The following is a 20,891-nucleotide window of genomic DNA, read 5'->3' as shown; positions in this document are numbered from 1 at the left end:
GAAATTTGCTCACGCTTACATTGAATAAATAGGTGAAACATTATCGTTCTCTCTTTCACTTAAGGCTTTACCCATGATTTTCTGTTGCAATTTCATGCATGTATTTTGGAATTTTTTTCAATGACAACTAATTACTTTATGAAATCTGTACCACAAAAACAAGTTTGCATTTTTTCTGATAAGTATATTCTATTTCTTAGTGCTTATGGTAACAAATAAATAATAATTTTAGTATAAATTGGCCTCTTTGAGATATAAAACTAATTAAGTCTACATATTTTTTCATCTATAACAAAAAAATAATAATTTAGTCGCAACTTATTACTACTTAAAGAAATATATTCTAGAGTATAATCCTTAAGGTAATAAAATGGTTAATTTCCATGGAAATATTATGGCTATACATTTATACAACACCATCACATAACACACACTATATAATTATGTATTGTCTCTGAGATCGCATTATATACAATAATTTGTCATTTATATACATCAAATAACCGAGTCACACACAGTTTTTAAATATTCTGGCACGTGATCCACTTGGATGGGCAATAAATACCCTTGGGCATCCAAAACTTCCTTTTTTGGTAGTGGAGGTGGGCGGGGCAACGTTTTGGGAGCATTTGAACCGTTGGATGTAGTTGCTGTTGTATTTAGGTTTTCCTATAAAATTTACAAAATTATTACATTTTTTAACTTATTACTGCTATTCACCTTTAACATAATATTGTAGATTTCCTTTAGGGTGAGTTTAATATAGGAAAACGTAAATCTCTCCTTAGGGTCTTCAATCCAACACCCTCGCATCAACTCGTAGATGGCAGAAGGGCAGTTTTCCGGGGGTGTTAACCTAACCCCGTCAAGAATTTTCTTTACCACCTAACAAAAGTGCAATTTTAAATAAAATAATTATTAAAAATTTGAAACATTACTTCTTCATTGCTGTATCCATAATAAGGTTGCTTTCCATAACTGTAGATCTCCCATAAAACCACCCCATATGACCAGATGTCGGATTCCAGTGTGAAGCGACCGTAGATTACACTTTCTGGTGACATCCATCTTACTGGTAACAGTCTGGAACCACCAATCTGGAAGAAAAAACTTTTTTCATTTTCTTCAATTTTTTTACTCTAATATAAAATTGCCTTTGGATATATAATTAATGATACAACAGTTGTAAATTGTGACCCTGTTTAGAACCTGGATCTGAGGTGATAAAGGGTTTACCTTTACTTATTTTTGTGAATTTGTGACCAGAGATTATGTATTAGAAGTGATATTTTGTGGGTGTTTGTGTTAAGTAAAAAAACCATTTTTTCTCTTCTGTAGTTTTTACACCTAGTACTAAATTTCTCTAGTCTACCAGTTTACTTATTCCCTTTTTATTTTTTATCATATTTTAATTGTAATACCTCCTCTACGTAACCGCCCTTTAACTATGTTATCTACGTGTTTATCCCTGTGATATATACTTTTTTAATTTGACGCGAGAGAACTACCACTTCGAGCCCTGATGATGAATTAAATATAATTCGAAACAAATAGTTTTCTTTAACGATTGACCGATACATCCACGAAATACCATTTCTGACTAAGATCTTCTTTAAAGACCTTCATTAAGATCAACAAAATGATTTTCTAATACTTTAAGCAGAACAATTTTTATGAAAATCACGCCTATTGTATGCATATTTTTTTAGGTTTCCTAATTATGCAGTGTATATTAACAGAGAATTAAATAATTTTTAATAAACTATTACTAATATGTTACTTTTAGGGTGGATGGTATAAATTATGGGAGATAATTTAGTCAGCAGTTATTGTTTTAAAGGTTTAACGCACTGTCTCTTCATCAATGTGCTGTTTGTGGCAGTTTTTTTATTTAAAATATGCTATACTCAAATTATTGCTTCAGTTCTTTCATTATCTTTCATATCATTAAATTTTGCTATTCTCTGCATCCATACAAGAAGACGCAATGTATTTTATCTTATGGCACCAATTTGGAAAAGAGAGAGCCCATATATAGAGTATGCGACTGGTTCAAATGATGTTCACTTACCCTCTGCCTAGCATGAATGAGTAATTTCAAATCTGCCTTTCAAATAAAATTAGTACTACCTATAATTAGTTTTATATTGCACCAATTAGTGAGTTTGATCTAATTATTTGTTACCTTACCTAACTTATTGTTTATCTGTCAATATTTCAAAAATATTCCTATTATTAGGATTTGTTTACTATTTATTATACTAATGAAACTTACCTTATAATAGTCACAAGTATAGACATCCCTACTCATCCCGAAATCAGCAATTTTCACGGTAGGACCAGCGGACATCAAACAGTTCCTGCAAGCCAAATCTCTATGGACGAACCTCTGAGCGGCCAAATATTCCATTCCTGAGGCAATTTGTACTGCGGTACCCAAAAGATCACATATGCTCAGACTAGGAAGGTTCTGCTCCCCTTTTTTACCCTCTTCGGAGCCTAAACGTTGCTGAGCTCGAAGCACCTCAGCTAAATCACCGTATTCCATGTATTCGAATATCATCATATAGTTTGTGGGTGTTGATGTAGTTGTTTCTATAAGAGATAAGATTGGAGTTATATATACTTTTTGATATTATAGAAATACCTTTTAAAACTACTCCAAGTAGCGAAAGTATGTTGGGGTGTCGAAATGTGCTCATCACTTCTACCTCGCGAAAGAAATCTTCTTCTGCTTCTTTGTTGGCGGTTTCTTTTAAGACTTTGATAGCTACCGCATCTGTTTTATTAGTGGTGTTGGTAATGAGCTCACCTAAAATAAGAGTAAATAACTTTAGTGTGAAAATATTATACATTTTCATATTTCTAAAATGTTCTTAAAAAGAGGTATTAAAAAGGCGTAGTTAGTTATTTAATATTTTATTTAAATTTTTTTTAACTACAAAAACTTTCATGTGAGGACAGTGAAGTTTCTCTGTAGAAAATAAAAACATTTTATTATTATTTTTTTAATTTTCTTGTTGAACATTTTAAGCAAAAATTGAGTGCTTCCTTGTTAGTTTTTGGAAACAAAATTATAAATATTTTTTCTAGTGGACTTATTGCATGTATCTAAAAATAAAGTTTCAAATTTCCCATTTATTTTCTAGGTTTTCACGCATTGGATAAAATGTAAAATTAAAATTAATTTTTTAAAATGTATATTATTCCTTATAACTTTTATATAAACGTTGTCTATATTTTTGGAAAAAAGTTTTACAATATTTTTTCATTTCATTTAATATTTTTCATTTATTTTTTACTTTCATTTAAGTCTGGAAAATGAATTAGTTTTTACGAAAATAATTTTATTGTGTATGTCTCTAAAAATTGAATTTTTGTGCAAAATTCACTTTTAATTTTCAAGCATTTTCCATTATATATAAATAATAATAATACTGTATTTATTTAGCATATGAGTGCTACAAGGGCTTTACACATTGGCCAATGCTTGATACATACAAAAGTTTAAAACAAATAATTATTGTTAGTGTTTAAAAGAAATGAAAGAAAGGAAGAAAGAATTTGTAATAGATTGAACAGAAATTTCGAAAATTGCAAATTTTTTCGTTGAATTGGTGAATATTTTTGAAAAATTTCCATGAACTTAACTACTTAGAAATCTATGACTGCCTGGAATAAATAAACTTATTATTAAATAGAATAAATAATTTTTTTTAAACTCCCTAAAGTTGAAAAAAAACGAGTCACAATCAGTTGAACTAAATAAAAATTAATTAAGAAAGTTTTAATTAATTTTGGAAATAAAGATAATTTAATTAAGAATAAGAACTGATTAAAAATGCTTATTTAAAAACGTTTAGGATTTTTGTTTCAATAGAAAATAGTAAATTAATCAAAATTATATTTTCAGCAGAAAAAATATTTTAAAAATTAAACATTTATTTTTTTCTGTTTTTTTTAGAATTTCTATTAATTTCCTTTTATAGTTCTATTAATTTCTAAAAAAAAACTGCTGATTTCAAAATTTTTAAGTTTTCTGTTAAAATACCTCTCAAAAATTGAAACTGTTTTACTAAATTTTAAATTCTACGGTCAGTTATCTAAGGATCTAATATTTTGAAAATTTGCAAAAAAGCAACTCTTATTACTTCACATGACTTATAATCATTTTTTTCAATTCTTATACGGATTTTGAAAAAAAAAATTATAAGAATTTCTTGGGTTTTTTAATCTGTGGCTATAAAATATGTCTTTTCTAATTTTTTCATATTTAGTGAAATAAATTAGGCAGAAAGTGAAGAAACAAATTTCTAAAAATTATAAACAGAAACATTAAAAAAAGAAATAGTTTTTATGGAAATAATTTTATTTTAGGTATATAAATTTTTGGTTTTTTTTCTGTCACCCATGACATTCATTTGATTGATGTCATTATTCTACACAACTCGTGTTTATTTAAAATCTTACATGGTTTTCACAAAAAAAGTCTTTTTTCCTTAAAATTCATTAGAATTTCAAAATAAAAAAAATAAATAGTTTTTATATAAAATTTTCTTTTCCAAATTCAGTGTCTATTAAAAAAAAAAATTAATTAGTTCTACTATGAGTTAGTAAAATAAAGAATTGATTAAAATATTGGAATTTTCATAATTTTTGAAAATAAGCTTACTTTGAATTTTTAAGATTTCTTTTAAATATATAGTATGTTTTACAGTTTTCATCAATATAAAAAATAATATTAATTTTTCACTCCAGATTATTAGAATTCATCTCTTTTCTGCCACAAGTAATTTAAATAAAAAATTCATATAAAAACTCACAATTTTCATAAATTTAAAAAAAAAACTATTTTTTTTAACTAATATATTTTTTTTTAACACTTTCATTATATTTTTTTTGTAATTTACGTTCTCACTTCTATGCACAAATTCTCATATTTAACTTTTTTTTATTTTATTAATTTTCTAAGAAAAAAAAAATATGAAAAAAATACTTTGCTAACAATTACATATTTTTAAAATCGAAATTAACATTGAACATCTCTGTCTTAATTTTGGAAAAAAAATATGATTTTTAAATAAACCCTGTTTCTACATAAAAACCTTTCATATAAAAGCATAAGTCATAGAGAAAATTTGAAATAAAATAAAAAAAGAACTTAAATATGATCTACAATTTATATAATATTTATACGCTAAAATTATTAATAAAGATATCACAGCTACCCCATTTTTTAATTTTTTTTTGTAACATATTTCTCAGTAGATTTAATAAAATGAATTCTGATGATCAAATAATCACTTGTAGATCTACATTTCTCTTATTAGAGAATTGATTGTCATATATCTCATATATAGCACGTCAAAATATAAAAAATAATAATATACACGAAATAATATACAATAAATATACGAAATAAATTCGCAAAAAAAATGAATTTCTTGAGTGTGATTAACTAAAATTGGTTTTAATAATCGAGAAAATCAATATCAGGTTTAATAGCTCATTAAACATTATCCAAGGAAGTTAAATCAAGAAATAATGAGTCACGTCTCATTCAAAATTAGCGAAAGAAATCTCAAACTTTGGCTCAAAATTGATGAACGATTTATTATCTCAATCTGATTCAAATAAGGTACTTTCAAGGAAGGCATTATGCCTTCAGTGAAAACTACACTCATAATCTACTGAACCAGAAGTCTCAGTTTCGAATTAAAATTTACAAAAATCATTATTCACTCCATTTTATTAAAATAATTTTAAATGACGGTGAATTTGCTTTATAATAATTTTATTCCATATCAAAAATGTCCTAATCAACTTCAGATTTTATGAAGAAAATCACCAAATTTCCTAAAAAAATTAGGTTAGAAACGGCTTTGTTCCTTTTTTTTTATTAATTACCACTACTATTATAACAAATATAAAACTTCACATAAAAAAAAGTAAAGTGCATACCGCTCGCTTATCTAGCAAACGAAATATAATAATTAGATAAGCGCTTATCGCAGACCCACCATATTATGGCGAGGAGAAACAGGATGAGTAACAATTATTATTATTATTATTATTTTGTTGTATTTCCCGTTTAGTCTATTTCGCTACAAACGTGACGCTACTCGAGTTTTAAATACTCATTCTTTTCCAGTTCAGTTTATTCAGTTATGCCAGAATAAGTGAACATAACGTTAAAAAAAAACTGGTGATTAATAGTAATCTATGTGATAAATCAGGGATATTATCAGTAAAAAGGTACGTTTTTACATAAACTATTACTGTCATTAATATATTTTGGTAATTTGGGCTTTTATAGACAATAAGATGAGGTTAGAAATTAGAGTTTAACTTATGTTTTTAAGGGAATTAATTTTTGTGACTGGATACAAAAAAGGAAATGCTGAAAAGATTTTTTTTATAGCTTAGGTTATATATAGCTAAAAATCAGAAATTTCTTTATAAAGTATATAATCAACTTAGTTAAAATTCTGGCTCGGAAAACATGTGGCAACATAACAGGGCATTATAAAATCAAATGTGTGTCCAAAGGCAGGCGCGGAAATTCTCACGTGACCAACTAAGAGATAAGCGGTGTTGCCATACGTGGCAGATTTTTCAAGAATTTTTTTAATCAAAATATTTACAGTAATAATAAGTTTTTGATATTCAGAAGTACGCTCAAATCGATATTTAGGTTTGTTATTTACTGCTAGAGGGCGTAAATGCTCTGGAAACAAAATAGGTTTTTCTTTTCTGGCAAGTATTTTTTGCAAGGTGTATTTTTTTGGAAATGAGGTAAAAGAATATTTTGGTCAAGGATCTATTTTTACTTATCTGGTTATAAATTTATTAATTTAAAAAAATACTATTCAAAAGTCCAATTTTGACTAAATAAGCTGTGTAAATGTTAGAAAAAATTTTTCTCAAAAACTATTTTTTTTTGCTAAATTCACTGTCGATTTTTGAAAAAGGGTTTGAGTATTAACTATAAAGTATTGAATAAAAAATCAAAATTTTTATAAATGTCACAAAAATTTAATTTTTTTTTTGACAAATTTGCATTATTTTTTTGAAATAGGTTTCATATACTAACTTTATACTATGAGTAACTGAAATATAAAAATCTTTACAAAAATCATGAAAAGACAGCTTATTTTAAGAAACATATTTTTTTGTGAAATATGAATTTCAAAACTTATTTTTGTTTGTTAAATTTGAAATTCTATTAAAATAATCTTTCACTTTTGGAAAAAAAGGAACAAAGTAATTTTCTATCTATTATATTCAAAAAATCGAAATTTTCATATAATTCATATAATGTTGAATAAAAACTGCTTATTTTAGATAAAATCCAAAAAAAATTGAGGAAAATATTTTCGAAAAGTCTTTCTTTTTCTAAATGATGCTAGAAAAGTTTTTAATAGATTTTTTTGGTGAAGGTAATGGAAAAACTATTTTTACTTAACAGGTTATGGCGGAACGACCTCTACCTTTGCAATAGTTTGTTCTATTAGAACATCGGACGCCGTAAATATTCACTTTATATGTGGAAATGCATGACATTCTTTAAAGCCTACATGTCTCCTCAGATTATTCCAATGATTACTATTTTGCTTATCACCATTTATTAAAAAAGTGTAACGCCTTTGACTCCGGTATTCCATTAAAATATTTGAATCCGGGTCAGTGCTTCTATTATTAAAAGGTCAGGTTACAACTGTCCTATTTCTTGACTGGAAATTTATTTTATCTATATTTAATATTAAAGGGTGTAAGGTACAACTAAACCGAATAAAATGAGATTTCCTAGCATTAGTGGTTTCTTTCACCTAAGAATCTATAATTTAAGAAAATAACTCATAAAAACTCAATTTTGTTCAAATAAGTTTAATATCGGGGAACGTGATCGAAGAATCTAAAATTGTGCCAAAATGCATAAATTGCATCTAAAATTAATTCCCCATATGAATTTCTTCACGAATCTTCGATTAGATTAACCATTTTTTTTTCAAATTTCAATACTTTTTACATTATATGGCAACACCGCCAAATCGGTCAACCACGAATCGTGACGAACCCACCCGACTCTTATAACCTACATACTAAATATGCCTTCCCTACAAATACACTCAATCCAAGCGCTGTTGCCACACTCTTACTATTACTCAAATAAGTTTTTCTTTTAGGTCATCTCAACGATGTCTATTGCAAAAGTTTCAGTGGAAAAGTTCAACAGTCCAGAACAAATTCTCTTCGAGTTCGACAAGGATGACACTCTGGAAAGCAACGTTGCTCGCATCTGCAACTTGGTGGGTCTACCGAAGACTTACGTCTACGGAATCAAGTATCAACCGACAAAGACCTGCGATAAAAATCATTATTTATCAGAAAACAACGTGCAAGACCTTAAGCACTCTGACTGCTTAAAAATCGCCTTTTCCTTGGAGTTCATAATAAGCCGCACGAAAATGAACTTAAAAAATGAAGATCCTGCCATGCGCCAAATCGCTTTCGATGATATTTGTAAACTGTGTGAAGATCCGGTTTTTATTGAAAAACTTGGCGAAAGTAATGGTGATAAAGTTATATTGGAAGTATTTTGCAATGACGAAGGTTTAACACCAGAGGAACGTGTTGCACTGTTAAGAACTGTGGTGCATCTGTTCACCAAAGGCTACATCCAAGACACCACACAAAATATTCTTCAAAAGGCTTTTGATATATTGAAGAGCTTCAACCCTTTATTAGATGAGATAAAATTTACTCTTTTACTGTTGCAAAATATACTGGTGAACCCTAATGAAAACTTTACAGAATGGAAGCAAATCATTATAAAAAATTTACCACTCCTAAAACTCACTCCATATGTGTGGCAAAAGGCCCAACCAGATCTACAATATGCTAGTCTACGTCTCATAAACACTTTGATCAAAATATCTGATCATCAAAAAAGGAGGGAACTGATTAAGGAAATGAATTTAAAGCAAAACAGAGAAAACATGTATCACCATATCATCATGGAGAGAAACTATGGTAAGGATATGGAACATGAGTTGTACATACTACAATTCTACTTACTAAGCTTATTCAATGAAGGATTAAACAGTAAGATCTGCATAGACAATAACACATTCTTCACAAGAGACGAGTTTGAGTTAAACCCAAACGACCTAAGACCGCCAACAATCTTATTGGATTTTGAAGAAGAAATTGGTGCCTCACGTTATTCAGGCTTCAATTATGAACAACTCCAACAATATCCAAGAAAACCGTCTCTACCTAACAAAGACTGCATAAGCCATTTAACTTTAGAAGCTCTTCGGTACTATAGAAATGCCCATGCTAAGAACTTTCAGCAGTCTCAAATCGAAGAGCAATTATACGAACCTGGAATCTTCATCACCAGTGAGAGGGTCGTAAATATGTTGGCCGAGATGTTTCATATTGGCAATGCGACCCCATGTGAGCACAGCACCTTTTACCAACCACTGGTGTTTTACTGTCCAGCAAGAACTCCATTTTTATTGGAAATATTCTCACATTGCATGTGGTTACTATCCAGGACCAGGAGGGAGATGAAGGTGGCCACTGGTGTAGACTATGAAAAGGTTATGTACATTCTAAAGAAGCAAGTAAAGTCAGCTTTGAATACTAAGCCAAAGAACTTCAAAAGCCTTGCTGCAGAACTGAGCAACACCACTTTTAAGTCTGTTATGGAGAACAAGAGAATAAGTGAAGAAAAAGAGTTGCAAGTCCTCATAGATACTCATCCATGCATTCAAGAATTGAAACAAAAACTCCTCAAGGAGAATGAGGAGATCGTACTGAAACAGCGCCTAGGAATTTTAATGAATGGAGCTCCATTCTCTCGAGTACTAGAAAAAAAGCTGCAACAAAGAGTGTACATAAAGCTCAGTAAAAATAAAAAAGAATTACAAGTGTTCGATCAAGCACACAACCTCAAAGAATCATTACTGGTATCGGATATAACTCATATAGTGATTGGAAAAAACTGTGACCATGCCAACTTAGCACCAAAACCCGATCTAGCGTTTTCCATAATTATCAAAATAGTTGAAGAAAAGTTGAAATGTGTGGCAAAAGATGAACAAACCGCTTGCTATTGGACCGACGGGTTACTTTTACTGTTGAACCAAGGCAGACCTGAAAAGTTGAGTAAGTACTACTCGGAGGAATTGGAGCAACTTGTGGCCATGGATGTACGATTGCAAATTTTGGAGTTGCAAAATATTTCCATTCCTAATGCTCCTCCACCGGAACCACCTTTACCTCAAGTTTTAATACCTGAATCAGTGTTATAGCAGTATTATGTATATTTTGTTGTCATGTGAGTTTTTTATGCAATTGTATTGGTTTTGTTTTATCTGTAATATATATGTAAGAATAATATAAACATGAAGTAAATCTCCGCCAGCTTTTTCCTCCTAAGAGAGAGATATCTTAATTAAGATTATGAATTGTTAGTATTTCTTTAGTTGCTGATACTAGACTATTTATTTTTCTCCAATAAAGACTGATTATCCTCAGGTCATCGCCTAAAATTCAGTGAAGGATTAAACAGTAAAATCTGCATAGGCAATAAATCATTCTTCACAGGAGACGAGTTTGAGTTAAGCCCCAATGACGTAAGACCCTCAACAATCTTATTGGATTTTGAAGAAAAAATTGGTGCCTCTCGTTATTCAGGCTAAAATTGCGAATCACTCCAACAAACCGCTTGCTATTGGACCGACGGGTTACTTTTACTGCTTAACCAAAGCAGACCTGAAAAGTTGAGTAAGTATTACTCGGAGGAGCTGAAGCAACTTATGGCTATGGATATACGATTGCAAATTTTGGAGTTGTAAAATATTTCCATTTCTATTGCTCCTCCATCTGAACCACCTTTGCCTCAAGTATTAATATCTGAATCAGTTTAATAGCAATTTTACGTATATTTTGTTGTCATGTAATTTTTTTTGTACCTGTTTTACGCAGTTGTATTTGTTTTTTTATCTGTAATATATATGTAAGAATATTATAAAATTGATATATAAATCCACCATTACTTTCCTCCTAAGAAAGAGAGAGAGATCCTAATGAAGATCATGCATTGTTGTTGTTTCTTTAATTGTTGTTCTCAGATCATTTTTTTTTCATTGGAGACTGATTATCCTCAGGATACTATAGCTTTAGGTGGTCGCATCACTTCTTATAATATAAATAGTGCATTTTCCAATCCAGGATCAAATTTTAAGCAGATTCTTTAAGTTCCATGAAAAGAAAATGCGTAGGAAAAGAGGGGTTTTAATTATAAATTGAATCAGAAGTCTTCATAGTTGTAGCTACTTTATTGAATAAACCAGTTTTCTTTAATGTGATAAGAACAAGATATAATGTTCAATCATCAAAACTTATTATTATGAGTTACTTTGGATAATATGGTCATCTCTTCTTCTAGTTTAACAACGTTGGAATTTGCTTACCTTTACGTACTCGGTCCATAACAACTTCTTCAAATTGCATCATCAATATATCAGTTTTGAACTGTTAGGCAGTAATACCATTCAATACGTCGTATGTAATTACTTGCATCAGTATTTATTGCTAGGACGTTAAGCCAATTCTGATATTAATTTATAAGTTTCCTATTTATTAAGAAGCATTCAACTAATAGCAACATTGACTTTATATTGTCTATTAATATGATTAATTTATCCACTTCTCCACTTTACTTCTCATGATCTCTAGCTTTAGGATAGAAAGACTTGATACAGTATCCAATTGATTGCTTAACAATTTTTCTGATTTATTGGTCTTATGTGGGGATTTCTTTTTTTCAATAACTCTTCATCGAGGAACATCCTCAAAGAAAATCTTGACCTGTTTTGTTCACTGCAGTTCTCACCAGAGTTTCATAACCCTTCTTCTTTTATACCATCTTAGAAAATTAATTAAATTCTCCTTCTTGGATACGCCTAATTTCCTCTGCTTGGTCTTCTTGGTTATCTTGTTTTTATGCCGGTTTTCTTCTACTTCTTATATTTATTTTGCCTTTTTATTAATTTATTGTTATTATTATTGCAACTACAATTTAATAAATGAATGGAAAAGTGAATGAATGCACTAAAATCCGAAGACAATCAAGGAGAAAAAACATCAAAAAACAAGTTAAAATAAATACCTTTATAAACCTTGCCAAAGCAGCCTTCGCCCAACTCTTTAATAAAATTAAACTGTTCCCTTCGGATAACCGGTACGTCTGCATTGCAAAAACTGAAATATTGAGGGTTGGGAGTATATCGTTCAGGTAGCAGTAGACTATTCTTCAAATGAATTGGACTCTCCTGTAAAAAAACCTGTGATCAAAAGGACAGAGAAACAATGATTCACTTACTGGATCAGCGTCTTGTGACTTCTGTTTGGCTTTTTCTCTTAAGTGAAAGACAATTGCTAGAACCAGGATGAGCACTCCAAAAATAAGACCCAGTGCCAGAATCACTGGGGCAAGAGAACCGCTTGTGGTAGTTGAAATTGCAGTTTCTGGTAACTGAATGCGAGGAGTCACCTGCGAAAATTTTTCATTGAATATTGATTAACTGACCCTAGTGAGTAGCTTACCAAAGGCTCCTGTTGACTAGCATTGAACCTTAAAGAGTAATTGCCTAAGTTAACATCTCTGTTTTCTGATAAAGGCTGAACTGGTATTTTCTGAGGAGTCTTATCTTGTGTGACTATAAATTGAAAAAAATTTATTAAATATATTCTGATCAATGAAAAATTATGGTTTTCTTACCAATTATTCGAGGGCAATCTCCCTCCCAAGTAGGCGGTAAGGAAGTGTGAGTACATACGCAGGTGTAAGTGTTATTTTCAAAATTCTGGCAGGCTGTTTCTCCTCTACATTTGCCAGGTCCGCAGGAGCCTTTGAAGAAACGTCGAGGGCGTTCATCTAAAAATAAACATCTTTGTAATCCAATATGTATGTGATAAGAAGATTGATGTAAGATGTGACATTCCGCCATCGAATTCGGCACTCAAGCATAAAATTTGACTAATTCATGTGAAACAGTCAAATCAATGAAGTGATGCAATGGGTAGCGAAATAGCGAAAAATGGTCAACTGCAGATTTCAATGACATAGAGGCAAGACATGACACAAGAATTATACGAAATTTCCTTGTAGCAATGTTTACAGGTTGTTTTTAAAGCATTTTCTTCCCAATGTTTATTATAAAATTAGTCTAAGCAAAACTGACTTTTGTTAACTTTGGTTAGCCTGAAGGTGCCACAAAACGAATTTTGCCTTTTTTAAGTTTTTTTATAATTATAGTGCACTCTCAAAATACTACAAATTTGATTAAAATCTCGAACTTATGCTTAAGAACTTAGTAAAAGTAATACTCAGTATCCGCAATCTGGCAATACTGTGCACGTCTCAAGTTTGCTGTCTTTCAGAATGTAAATTTTAGAAACTATTGATCAGGTCTATTTATTCATCGTTAATTGTAATATAAGTTCAAGACTTTGACCAAATTTGTAGTTTTTGTCAAAAGTAAAAGAAAAAATTGACGACCACTTTTAATTTCATAGTGCACTAAGTTGGCATTCATTGAATTCGGCACCCAAGCAAAATTTATTAGTCAATTATACAAAAAAAGACTAAAAAAAGAGTGCTGAATTGAATGCCGGAATGGCAAAAAATAAGAATTATACGAAATTTTCTACTAACAAGATTTCAAGACTGTTTTTAAAGCATTTTCGTATCTAATGTTCATAATAAAATTAGTCTAAGCAAAACAGACTTTTGTTAATTTCCGTTAGCCTGAAGTTGCCACAATACAGGCCAAAACGTCGCCAATATTAAGACTCAATCTTGAGTTTAATTTGATTCGACCTATATCTAACACCACCAAATTTTGCCTTTTTTAAGTTTTTACTATAATTATAGAGTACTAACAAAAAACTACAAATTTGGTCAAAGTCTCGAACTTATAGTTAAGAACTTAGTACTCGTAATACTTAATATCCATAATCTGGCAATAGTATGCCCGTCTTAAGTTTGCTGTGTTTAGGAATGTAAACTTTAGAAACTATTTATCAGGTCTGATGATGCCTTTAGGGGCCAAATTCGGGTAAACCCAGTAATCGTTAATCGTAATATAAGTTCGAGACTTTGACTAAATTTGTAGTTTTTGGAAAAAGTCTCTTAAAGAAAAAATTGACGACCACTTTTAATTTCATAGTGCACTAAGTTGGCATTCATTAAATTAGGGACCCAAGCAAATTTTATCAGTCAATTAAACAAAAAAAGAGTGCTGAATTGAATACTGGAATGACAACAACTCAATCCAGTTAAAAATATATTTTTTTATAATCTAGATAATGCTTCTAATGATGTCATTCTGTAATTGAGGTTCGCACCCAAGCGGATTTGATAGAATCATTCGGAATAATCAATTAGTAAGAAGAAGGGTGCTTAATTGGATAGCGGAATTGCAAAATATAATCCAGTGAAAATAACACAATTTTTTATATTTTGAACGCGGCTAATAATGCAAGCTGTGCCATCCGGTCACTCCACATACAAGTAAATTTAATTGGTCTATTCACAATAGTCAACCAATAAAAAAAAGTGCTGACTTCTATGGCAAAAAGTGCCTAGTTATACAGGCAAGAATGGTATGCAATTTTTAGTTTTTTTTTTAATAAAAAGGTTTAAATTAATTAAATTTTTAAAGTATTTTCCATTTTCAGTTTTATTGCTAGATCGCTTACAAGGTTAAATTATTACTAGTTTAAATACTACAAATATCTCATCGATTTAATTCAAATTTTTTTCATTAAATTATTTTAAGAAAAACAGACCTCAGGTCAACGTTTTTGCCTTGAAGATATCCCAATAGAGGCCGAAACATCGGCAATATTACAAACATGGACTTTTTTTTGACACCAAATCCCGTCAACTTTGAAATTAAAATCTGCTATTTTTTGAGGAGAAAGGATGTAAATTCGGTAACATTCAGTCATTGAATTTAGCACCAATGCTAATTTAATTGGTTCCACCGGAAGGGAAAACCAAGAAGAATAAGGTGCTTAATTGGAAAGCAGAATGGCAAACAAATAATCCAGTGAAAATAACACAATATGCTATTCATTCCACACACGAGTAAATTTAATTGGTTTATTCGCAATAGTCAACCAATAAGAAAGATGTGCTGACTTGTATGGCAAAATGGCAAAAAGTGCTTAGTTACAGACAAGAATGACATACAATAAAATTTGTAGGAAATTTTCTAGAAATAGAGTCAAATTAGTTAAAAATCAGTTTTTCCATTTTCAGTTTGATTGCTAGGTTGCGTAGAAGGTAAAATTACTACTAGTTTAAATATTACAACTAAATCATCAATTTAATTTAATTTTTTTATCATAAAATCAATATCTTCAATATCTTCAACATGGAGTGCCTCAGGAGTTCATTCTTGATCCCGTATTTTTTGCCCTTTTTACCGCTGACTTACCATCTCAGATTCATCAATGCTCACATCACATCTATATGCTGATGACACTCAGCTTCTATGTTCATTTTATCCTGAAGATTCTTGCGAGGGACTTGCTGGTGTCAATGTTGATCTGGACAATCCGTCCGAGGCCGTCAGGGCTAAGTTCATTAGGTCCAATTACAACCATTCATATAAAAGGAGTAATTATCCCTTCTGTTAAATAGGCTAGAAATCTGAGCCTTGTAATGGATGTTGCGATGAATTTTCGGCAGCATATTTTGAAGAAGCTGTGCTCTGTTTACTTAAAATTGAAGAACCTTGATTCTTTTAAATATGTTCTTCCTTCGTAAGTTTGACCACATTATTTCATTATATATCAATAATAAACATTTAAAATAAAATTTTCGTGTTGACCTCCACTTTGCTATGTTTGTATATCGAATTGTTAAACACAACTCTCGATCTTATTCTACAGTATATTTGACTGCAAGGGGCACTTTACATAACTTTAACCTTAGAAATGTGGCTCATTTTGATTATCCCTTTCATCGCACAACAAAATTTGAAAACTGTTTTGCCTACCGTGCGGTAGAATTCCTTAATTCAAATTATTTGCTGATGGCTGGTTCTGGTTATTATTTTTTAAGAATCAATACACCAAGTTTTTACAACAGATGAAAGTTTAATTTTTTGTTTTTTTTTGCTCTTCTGAATACTCTACATCTGGGTTGTGTTAGTAGGCTTAAGTTGTCTGTATATTTATTTTTATTTAACTGTTTGCTTCTTATTATTGTTTTTTAACAGTACCGTAATTGTATGTATAATGTATGGTGTTTTAGAAGATCGTTTTACGCGAATATCGCCTTTTGTGTATATATATGCTATATATTAATGCACAATAAACTTGATTTTGATAAAATTGTTCTAAGAGAAATAGACCTTTGTTCACTTTTGTCAAATTAAAGATATACCAGATGCCAAAACCTCGGCATTATTAAAATATTGACTTTTATTTGACACAAAAACCAGCCAAATTTTAAATTAAACTCTACTATTTTCTGGAGATTTTATATTAATTAGGAAGCAATCAGTAATATTCAGTCATTGAATTCGGCACCAATGCGAATTGAATTGATTTAACTCAAACAGTCCACCAAGAAGAAAAACGTGCAAAATTGTTAAGTATATTTAAGATTTTTTTATGAGCCTAATATCACTGTTGATTCAAGTTGTGACATTCTATCGTTAAGTTTGGCAGCCAGGCATACAATTTGATTGTCAACTATTTGGAAAAGAATGCTGAATTTAATTCAGTGGAATGGCAAAAAGTCAATCCAGTTAAAGATATCTTAAGATTTTCTTATAATCTAGTCATTGAATTTTGCACTCAAGCAATCCAGTGAAAATAGCACAATTTCTTATATTCTGAACACGGCTGATAATGCAAGCTGTGCCATCCTGTCATTCTCCAACAATAAATTTGATTGGTTTATTTGCAATAGTTAACCAATAACAAAAGAGAATGAACTGGCAAAATGGCAAAAAGTGCTCACGTACATGTAACAATGGCATACTATAAAATCTGTAGGAAATTTTCTAGAAAAAGGTTTAATTTAGTTAAATTTTCAACCTTTTCCATTTTTGGTCGCTCAGTCTTTCCATTATTGCTAGGTCGCTTAAAAAGTAAAATTATTACTAGTTTTAATATTATAACTAAATCATCAATTTAATTTAAATTTTTTATCATAAATTTATTCTAAAAAAAACAGACTTTTGTTCACTATTATCGCCTTTGTCTCAATAGAGGCCGAAACGTAAGCAATATTAAGATATTGACTTTTACTCAAGTTTTTTTGAGGCTTTATAGTAATTTGGATTTAATCGGTAACATTATTCAGTCATGAAATTCGGCACCAATGCAAATTCAATTAGTCCGATCGAAATAGTCAACGAGAAAGAAATTGGTGCTAAATTGGATAGAAAAATATAAAAAAGTCAATCTAATAAAAAGAAAAAGTATATTAAGGATTTTCTTATATTCTTATCACTGTTATAAATACTATCACTGATAAAATTAACGAACTAGCAAACAGTGCTTAACAGGTCAGACTTTTCTTTAAACATTTTGTCTTACAAGGCCAAACTCATACTAGTGCTACAATTGAATACAATAAGCAACACTTTATTATCAAATTATTTTGCTGTCTTTTATCGTCCTAAATATGACCTACCTCAGGTCGAAACATCGCTTATTTACCGATTATAGTTCTTAGTTTTGTTTGACTAAACTCTGCTATTGTTTGGAGTTTTGGTAATAATTAGGATGCAACCAACATTCCAATCGAAACCAACCAATAAGAAAAGAGTGCTGAATTGAATGGCAGAATGGCAAAAAGTGCTTAATTACAGGTTAAAATTAGGTATTTAAAATTATACGAAATTTTTTAAAGAAGTAGTCGTTTTAGTTACCTTTTCCAAATTTTTGTTACTTTTGGTTCTGAAATAACTTGTTTGGGAATATTTTGTCTTACAAGGGCAAATTCGTATAGTAACTGCAACTAAATAAGCAATTTAGTCTTAAAAAATGTTATTAAATTATTTTGTTAGAGTAAAGATGACCTACTACAGGCCAAAACGTCACCAATATTAAGGCTCCTAGTCGTGAATTCTATTTCATACAAAACCTGGCAATTTTTGTATGGTTTTTATAATAATTATGATGCTATTACATTCAATCATTGAGTTTGACTCCTGTGCAAATTTTATTAGTTTTTAATAGTGCGATTTGATTGGCAGAATGGCAAAGGACATTTTATGTAAGATGGAGCAAGAGTTTAGAAAAAGCTACATAAAAGTTAAAAAATAATGCTATTATTGTGAGTCTGTATAATAATTCAGATGCAACCGATGACATTTTAATCGAAACCGCAACCAATAAAAAGTGCTGAATTGGAAGGCAGAATGGCAAAAAGTGCCTAATTTCAGGTCAGAGTTACATATTTAGGAGTGTATGAAATTTTTACTAGAAGTAGTCGCATCAGTTATATTTTCCAAAGTTTTGCTAATTTTGGTTCTTAAATAACTTTCTTGAGAGCATTTTGTCTTACAACGGCAAATTCATATAAAAACTTAGCACGCAGATTAATTCTGAAAAAAAATTATCAAATAATTATAAAAAATTATATAGTCGTAAATTTTATTTTTCGCCGAATTTGCCCACTTTTTTTTAGCGTTTTTACCTAACAGTTATGATGCATGCTGTAACATTCAGCCTCAGCCATTGCGTTCAGGTCCCAAGCAAATTTTATTAGTCTTTAAGGGTGTCGAGTTGAATGGCGGAATGGCAAAAAAGAATTAAAGACGGAGTAGAAGTTTGGAAAAAGGTACATAAAGGTTAAAAGAAATGCTATTGTTTTAAGTCTTTATAATAATTAAGATGCAACCGAGAACTTTCCAATAAAAAACCGTCAACCTATAAGAAAAAAGTGCTGAGTTAGAAGGCAGAATGGCAAAAAGTGCTTAATTACAGGTTAAAGTTACGTATTTAGGAGTGTACGAAACTCCTCAGAGAAGTAGTCGCATTAGTTACGTTTTCCAAATTTTTGCTATTTTTTGTTCTGAAATTACTTTTTTGGGACTATTTTGTCTTACAAGGGCAAATTTGCACAGAAGCTGAAACTAAATAAGTACTTTATTAAAAAAAATTCACAGGCCGAAATGGCGCCAATATTAAAGCTTATAGTCGTGAATTTTATTTGAAGCAAAATCTGCCATTTTCTTTTAGGGTTTTTGTAATAATTATGATGAAAGTTGTGACATTCAGCCATGAATTTGACCCTCAAGCAAATTTTATTAGTCTTCGAGAGTGCTGAAATAAATGGCAGAATGGCAAAGAAAATTTTCAAGGAAACGGAGCAGAAGTTTGAAAGAAGCCACAGGTTGTGTAAAAATTGCACATTGTAGCTGCATAGTTGTAGTGTTATTTACTACGAACTTAAATGATTTGTGTCAATGTTTTTTATGGTCGTATGCATCCTAATTGATTGTCGGCTGAGGCAATGTTGAACTTAACAAGAAAACATTTTGTTGTTGAACCTTGAGGCTTAATTTTACACCCAGCTGTTTTGTTGTGATTAATAGAATAAAAATGACACCCAAACAGGTATTGAGAAGGCGAACAATGGCGTTCATCAGGTTTCCAAGCGACGATTATCATTTAGGTTCCCAGCAGGAACCGCGTTAACTTAATGCCGTATTAGGCTAAATGTAAATGCCGCATGTCATATTTCTTTCAACTCGTTGCTTCAGAGACGTTTTTTTCATTAATCTACCCATAGTTATAAAAAGTAACGGTTTTGGTGATTTAAATCAATAAAAATGGGAATAGAACCTATTATTCTGGGACGCTCTGTAGATTTTTTTAAATGGCTTAGGCCTATATTTGATATACCCTGTTTACTGGTTCGCCGAGACCATTAAATAACTATAATAAATCGAGATAAAGCATTTATCTTGGAAGAAAATAATATACTGATGACCTCCTGACTCGCCTATGCTTGCCACTAAATTAAATAAAATTCGAAAATATTTGTTAATTTGTTTATAATAAATATTGAATTTGTAATAATTTATAAGCGGGGACTAAGTACAATGAGACTGGGGAATTTTATAGTTACTGATAGATATTTTTATAATGGTTATAGATATTTAAACAGAAACCTGCTATTACTTACAGAGGGATATTAGGGACGTTATGAATTATTTTGGCTACAAGGAAGTTGAAACGTATGTATATTTTTTGCTTCTGGTTTTGTTTTGAGGTCAAATTCAATAATATCGTGACAAAATATGCAAACTGGGTGGCCAACGTCTTTGAATATTGATATATCTTTTAAATATTATTGGTGTTATATAAATTACACACACTGCCTAATATAACTAAAGCTTAATTAAACTAATTAAGATAAGCTTAATAAAGATTTTAAATGAATTTGGCTTTGATATTATTTTAAGTATATACTTATCGCAATACTTTTTGTTTTATAAATTAATTCCGTTTTTTGTATTTTTCTAGTTTTTTTACATCGTATATTTTATTTTATTTTTCTTGTATTATCGCCTGTACGTAACCGCCCTTAAACTGTGATATCTATGTTTTTTTCCCTGTAATATGTACCTAATATGTATGTATGTAATATGTGTTTTAAGTGAACTTAAGAGAGAACTACGACTTTGAGCCCTGAAGATGAATTAAATATATTTCAAAACGTTGGCAAGAAACAAATAGTTTTCTTCAGCATTTGACCAATTTATCTACAAAACACCACATCTAACTTACAATCTTTCGTCACCACTTTACAAGAACAAAATATATTTTTCAGGTGTTTT

The 20,891-nt window shown here is 30.3% G+C and overlaps 2 protein-coding genes across 2 annotated transcripts in view; one reads left to right on the top strand and one right to left on the bottom strand.

The window, feature by feature from the left end:
- Nucleotides 1–419: 419 nt before the first annotated feature.
- LOC126735300 (BDNF/NT-3 growth factors receptor-like) overlaps nt 420–20,891 on the bottom strand; it is a 34,460-nt gene continuing 13,988 nt past the window's right edge. The window contains exons 2-10 of the mRNA XM_050439246.1: nt 12,797–12,952; nt 12,622–12,734; nt 12,398–12,568; nt 12,185–12,347; nt 2,648–2,812; nt 2,276–2,595; nt 939–1,097; nt 721–885; nt 420–669 (exon numbers count right to left, since the gene is read on the bottom strand). Coding sequence (XP_050295203.1) covers nt 496–669; nt 721–885; nt 939–1,097; nt 2,276–2,595; nt 2,648–2,812; nt 12,185–12,347; nt 12,398–12,568; nt 12,622–12,734; nt 12,797–12,952 — 1,586 coding nt within the window. The 3' untranslated portion in view covers nt 420–495. The remainder of the gene's footprint in view (nt 670–720; nt 886–938; nt 1,098–2,275; nt 2,596–2,647; nt 2,813–12,184; nt 12,348–12,397; nt 12,569–12,621; nt 12,735–12,796; nt 12,953–20,891) is intronic.
- LOC126735299 (engulfment and cell motility protein 1-like) lies at nt 6,017–10,617 on the top strand. The gene is made up of 2 exons (XM_050439245.1): nt 6,017–6,255; nt 8,187–10,617. Exon 2 carries the CDS (start codon nt 8,199–8,201, stop codon nt 10,320–10,322), a length of 2,124 nt encoding a protein of 707 aa, XP_050295202.1. The 5' UTR covers nt 6,017–6,255; nt 8,187–8,198; the 3' UTR covers nt 10,323–10,617.

This window comes from Anthonomus grandis, chromosome 4 (assembly GCF_022605725.1).
Source record: "Anthonomus grandis grandis chromosome 4, icAntGran1.3, whole genome shotgun sequence".
Classification (NCBI taxonomy): Eukaryota; Metazoa; Arthropoda; class Insecta; order Coleoptera; family Curculionidae; genus Anthonomus; species Anthonomus grandis.
This window is presented reverse-complemented; position numbering and strand designations above follow the sequence as displayed.